This window comes from Silene latifolia, chromosome 11 (genome assembly GCF_048544455.1).
Source record: "Silene latifolia isolate original U9 population chromosome 11, ASM4854445v1, whole genome shotgun sequence".
Classification (NCBI taxonomy): Eukaryota; Viridiplantae; Streptophyta; class Magnoliopsida; order Caryophyllales; family Caryophyllaceae; genus Silene; species Silene latifolia.
In genome coordinates this window covers 139824958-139830851 of record NC_133536.1, presented here as the reverse complement: position 1 = coordinate 139830851, position 5894 = coordinate 139824958, and the positions used below count along the sequence as shown (strand labels likewise).

The window sequence follows — 5894 nt, the reverse complement described above, 5'->3', positions numbered from 1 at the left end:
GACAGATATTACTTCTATTGTACCCTTTCACTAAAGTCTGGGATAGCATAATATTTTCAGAAATATTTCTGGTTTTGACAAAAGCTGCCTGCTCAGGTGCAACTAGGGAAGGAAGGACACTTTGAATCCTATTGGCAAGGATTTTGCTTACTGTCTTATAAAAGACTGTACAGCAGGAGATAGGCTTGTAATCAGTGAAAGCTGCAGGAGTAGCTTTCTTAGGAATCAGAGAAATAAGGGTGGAGTTAGCCTGCTTAGACATGTGATTAGAATGAAAGAAATGAGCCACAGCCTTACAAAAATCCTGAGCAATAATAGGCCAAGCTAATTTGAAGAAGCCAGCTGAAAACCCATCCAAGCCAGGACTACTATTGGAGTCCATCCCAAACACTGCATCCCAGATTTCCTTAGCAGTGATGTCCTTGGTCAAATTAGTACTTCCATCAGAGGTGACAGTAGAGCCTGAAGAAACAAAGTCCTAATCCAAATCAGCTACTTCAGAACTAGTACCCAATAAGTGTTGGTAATAATTATGAAAATCCTGGTTGATAGAAGGGGAGTCAATATGAAGTTGCCCATGCTGATCTTTAATGGCACCAATAACTTGTTGATGCTGTCTCTCAGAAACCTTAGCAAAGAAGTATTTGGAGCTACAGTCAGAGTAATGAATATTCTTAACTTTAGCTCGTTGATACAAATTTTTTAACTCAGTCTCTTTAAGATGACTGTAGGAGGCCACAAGCATTTTCTCTTTATGAATGAGATCAGCAAAAAAAGGATCAGCAATAAGCATCCTTTGACAGTCCACCAGAGCAGCCTTAGCAGTCTTCACCCTCAGAGATATATTACTAAAATTCTCTTTGGGGAACTTAGTAAGAGCATGCCTAACACTCTTTAATTTCTCAAACAAACTAAACATTGGGCCACCTTTTTTCTCTGCTGTCCAAGCAGCAGCCACAGTAGCAAGATAAGCAGGATGATCAATTCAGCTGTTCAAGAAACTAAACCTCTTTATCCTATTGCTGTCATTAGTAACATGAACCAGGACTGGAGAATGGTCAGATAAACTAGCTTCCTGGAAAAAAGTAAAAGAATCAGGCAGGGAAGCAAGCCAACCAGGATTAACCAGGACCATATCCAGCTTGGACCAGACCCCAGAATTAGGATCTTGCTTATTGTTCCAGGTCATATCACAACCAGAGCTAGTTAGATCATCCAAATTACAAAGAGCAAGGCAGTCATTGAACTCAACCATTTCCTGCAAGACTGGAGGAGTATTGCTTAATTTTTCAGAAGTTTGCCTGACCACATTAAAATCCCCAAGGACTAACCAAGGCTCAGCAGAAGAAACATCAGCTAACCCACTCCATAGCTTTTTCCTTTCATGAGCATCATTACTACAATAAACCATGCTTAAATGGAGATCTAGATTAGAGCCATGATGATGAACAGTAAGATCAATAAATTGATCCTCAATCTTACTATTGACAATGGCAATAGTGCTAGGATTAGAGAAAACCCAAATCCTACCATTGTAGTGCTTGTTATAGTTGCACATAATATTCCAATTCTTAAACTTTTTTTGGATTTTTAAGGCCTTAGTCTCTTTAACCCTAGTTTCCAAAAGAGCCAAAACATCAATATGATTATCATGGAGAAAATCTCTAACCTCACTATGTTTTACTGTACAATTAAAACCTCTAATATTCCAGGATGCTATCTTCATGGCAATTTATCAGAAGGGACCACATCCATTATAGGAACCATTATTGCTTCATGGGAACATTCTGAGTGTTACTCAGGAGTAGAAACAGTGGGAGAACCCACTACAGAAGAGGAAACTTGGCCTAGCTTAGAGCATTCTAAGGTCAGGTCCTCCACAGTAGTGCCTCCAACCTTCTAGTTCACACCTAAGCCATCACCTAGTTCCTGAGAAATATGCTGCTCATGCTCTAAATCCTGCTGGATTTCACCTTGTTCTAGGAGCTGAAACTGATTTGCCAAAGGTAAGCCCTCTAAGAGAGGATCCTTAGAAGAAGAGGAACTACAATTTACCCCCCTCAGAAGAACCAGGGAATTCAGTAAAAATGCCATCCAGAAAAGGATCAGCATCATAGGAAGCAGATTCCACAACTGGTGGATCAACAACAGTATCTTCCTTAGAAACTGTAGGGGGAACAGCAGTCTCAGGTCCCTTTTGAGACTTATTATGCCATTTACAGGTGCCAATTTTATACCCCATTTTTCCACATCCAGGGCAATAGAAGGGCACCCACTCATACACAACTTGCTGAGTAATTTGACCCAAGAATGGATTATTAATGACAACAGAATCTACAAAATCCTCATATAGATCAATTTCCACTAGCACTCTAGCAAAAGAAAGCTTATCCTTATTTGTTGTTACAGGATCAGCAAATAAGGGTTTGCCCACCTTACTAGCAATTTTGCTTAACACTATTTCAGACCATAGGTAAGGATCTAAACCAGGGAAGAGGACCCAGACAGGGACTCTGGCAACCTTTTCCATTTCTCCAGAGAAACTAGGAGTCCAGTGCTTTAAGATAAGGGAATTATTACCTATCTTCCAAGGCCCTAATCTGAGAACATTAGTCATGGCTTCCTGAGATGAAAATCGAAAAGCAAACCACCCTTTTTTGTAATATTGAACAATTGGAAAAGCAATTTTGATCCAATTACATGCCCCATAAGAGTGAATTCCAAAATTTTAAGTTCATTTTCGAAGTCTTGAGGCTCAATCACAACTTTAGAACCATCAACACTAGACTGACAATAATGCAAACTCATTCCAATATTTTGAGGCGCTTTGACAACATGAGACCAAGATTTCGCCATTGTCGGACTTGAACAAGAAATGTTTTGCCCAATTGATTTATCAGCATTAAAAGGACTAGAAATACCACCAGAATTAACCTCTACTGAATCAAACACAACAGGATCAGCCAAATTCTGTGGAGTTTTATGCACGGAATTCAGATTTTGATCCACATTAGGGTTTGACACATCAACAATTGGCGATCGAATTACACTACGAGAACAAAGAATAGTAATAGGAGAAGAATTTGGAGTTATACCAGCCGCGGTCATGGCAGAATCAATTCGCGCATTCACAGTACCCAGATTGTGTGGCACCGGAGATTCCACCATAACTTGAGCTCCATTTTTTCCCAAAGTTGCGTCCTGAGCATCCTTGTTCACAGCAGAAGTCTAAACCGTCCTAGATTTCGCAGGATTTCCCCTAGTTCGCGCCATTAAAGCTCAAGAAATCAGGCGAAAAAGCTTGATAGAGTTATTGTTAGTATATAAATGGCAACATTTCGGCAAGGTAAGTGCGAGTGTGGAGGTAGGGAGTAAGGATCGACAACCTTGGTGTCGCATGAGCTAACTCGGGACGAGTCACCGATAAGTGGTGGACTCTCGAACCTTGTATTGTCTTGCAGAAAGCCGTCGATAAGCTCTTAGTGAGAATTTTAAACCCAACGGGGTCACTTGACCGAGTACGAGTGCCAACTCGGCCGAGTAAGATAGCACTCGACCGAGTGGACCCTTGACTCGACCGAGTGGAACTGGTTTCAGGGGGTTATATATTCTAGAATACTCGTAACTCGGCCGAGTGGGTCATCCACCCGACCGAGTGGGATTATACTCGACCAAATGCACTCGGCACTCGACCGAGTGGGTTCACATGGGTTGAGTTACTCGGCTTAAAGCCCTTATTTTCCCCAATTCTTCATTCTTATCTTCCTATCTTCATCCCTTCCATCACCAAAATTCTCCCAAAAACCCCCATGTTGTTCTAACTTGCTTGGAATTCATCCTATTTCTCCACATTTCTCATCTAATCTCACTAATTTGGTCAAGGTAAGCTTATTCATCTCCTTCCATCTTTTTCCCCAAATTTGAATTTCTTAGATCTACTTCTAAATCCTTCAAGTTTTGTTAACTAATTGTTCCTTTTGCTTAATCCATGGTACTAGTAAGCTTTTAATACCATTGTTGTGGATAAAAATTAAATTTTTGTAGAAAATTTTCGTTCACCATTGTAGAGCTCGAATTGGGTGTTCTTGGGTCAATGGTTGGATTTTGGTTATTGTTGTTGAGTATAGTTGGACAACAAAGGCTTAACTTTTGTTGTCATGGATGTATCTTGCGTAATATGTGTAAATTTCGTCTTAAAATTCCGTCTTAAATTTTCGAATTTTAGACAAGTCATGCCCAAATTTTGATTTTTCATGAGCAAAACTTAGTTTAATTACCATGTACGACTACTATCTTGGCTGATAATGTATTATGTAAACCAAAAGGAAATCAATTTTGTCTTAAAACTTGGGTGAAAACTCTTCTAAGTTCTTCTAAAATCCCCATGAATAATACATTTTTGTGCATTAATGATGATTTTCCTATGTTGTAGTATTGAGGATTTTGTGGTTACTACCACCTTATAAGAGGGATTAAAAGAAATTTTGTCTCAAAGTCTTGAAAATTCGACACTAACCGTATCAAATTTTAATTTATACTCACTACTTGTGTTACTACGTATTTGTTCAACTTGAAGATTTTCTTATGACAAAGAAGCATTTTACTCACCCGGATTCCTTTTAAATTTCGACAAGCTAAATTTTCTTTTTTTTTTATTTCCACCAACTTTAAAAAAAATTTTGTTGATGGTAGTGTCATGTAATCGCTTAAGTGAAACTTGAAAGTGTAGTGTGTCATGGTTGAGTCAAAATTTGACAAGTCGGGTGATGAATTGGGATAATACATGTAATTAAGGCCATGCTTAAACTTGTGTTATGTCACAAGGATCTTTAAATTCCGGAAAACAATTTTTGTAACATAAGGAAATTTTGGAGAGGTCAATTAAATTAAAAGAAAATTATAATAGAAATCCCTTTTATTTGGTGTCTATAAAATTGAGAAGTTGAGAAAATTCTATCCATATTCAAAATTTGCTCCAAATTCTTACATTTCTCGTCTCATATCTTGTGTGATCTCCTCTTGTAGCATGGCAAGTAACACTAGAACCGGTCGTGGAAGGAATGGTCGCCAACCTCAACAAGAAGCACCGCCTGCTATCACCCTCCCGGACTACCCGTCCATAGCTTTTGAGAGTGAGGATCACCGGGACAAGTTTGAGGTCCTAGCCACTAGGAGGATGGCCCCAACCAAGTGTATGTCAGTAAGTACCTTAGAAGCCTTAGAAATAGAGAAGGAGGTGCATAACATCTTCACGGTTCTTGGATTGGAGGGTTTGGACACCTTGGAGGAGATAAGTTACCACAACCTCACCCTCGAGTTTTTGAGCTCCTTCACCAATGACAAGGGGACCCATAAGGTGAGTTGTAGGCTCAAAAATACCTCTTTTAACTTAGGTAGTGATGCATTTGCCGATCATCTAGGGGTGGGCAAGCGAGTTGTAGGTCACCATGACACGATTGAGAAGGACATGAAAGCTTCAAAGTATTATCACCTTTACACAAGCAAGGAAAAGGTTAGTGTAAGTAACATGAAGACTAGTGACATTGAGCATCCGTTCTAAACATTTTCTTGCGCTCCTTGACCAACCTCCTCTATGGGAGGAGGGACCCGAGCAAGCTCAACTCTACGGAGGTATTGATCTTGAGCTCCTACCTTAATCCCCGCAATAAAAGCCGTCTCCACTTCAATGTCGTGTCTTTGGTGTGTCTTGATGCCCTTGCGAGGATGGCCGAGGTGGACTAATGCTCCTTAGATTGTGGAGCCTTGGTGACTCGATTGGCCAAGAACATGTTAGCTTACGAACCGAGGGCGGTGGATCCACCCATGTCTAAGGAAGTGGTTTATTTTGATCTTGATTGGCCCGAAAGGGGGTACCTTTGTTTTGCCTTTTCCCG

The 5894-nt window shown here is 40.1% G+C and overlaps 1 protein-coding gene across 1 annotated transcript; it reads right to left on the bottom strand.

Moving 5' to 3' along the window:
- Positions 1-985: 985 nt before the first annotated feature.
- On the bottom strand, positions 986-1726 carry LOC141614077 (uncharacterized). Its single transcript, XM_074432833.1, has one exon. It carries the CDS (start codon positions 1724-1726, stop codon positions 986-988), a length of 741 nt encoding a protein of 246 aa, XP_074288934.1.
- Between the last annotated feature and the right edge of the window lie 4168 nt (positions 1727-5894).

Excerpts from the sequence above, each read along its gene's own strand:
- LOC141614077 (XM_074432833.1), bottom strand. The coding sequence starts at position 1,726 with ATGAAGATAGCATCCTGGAATATTAGAGGTTTTAATTGTACAGTAAAA.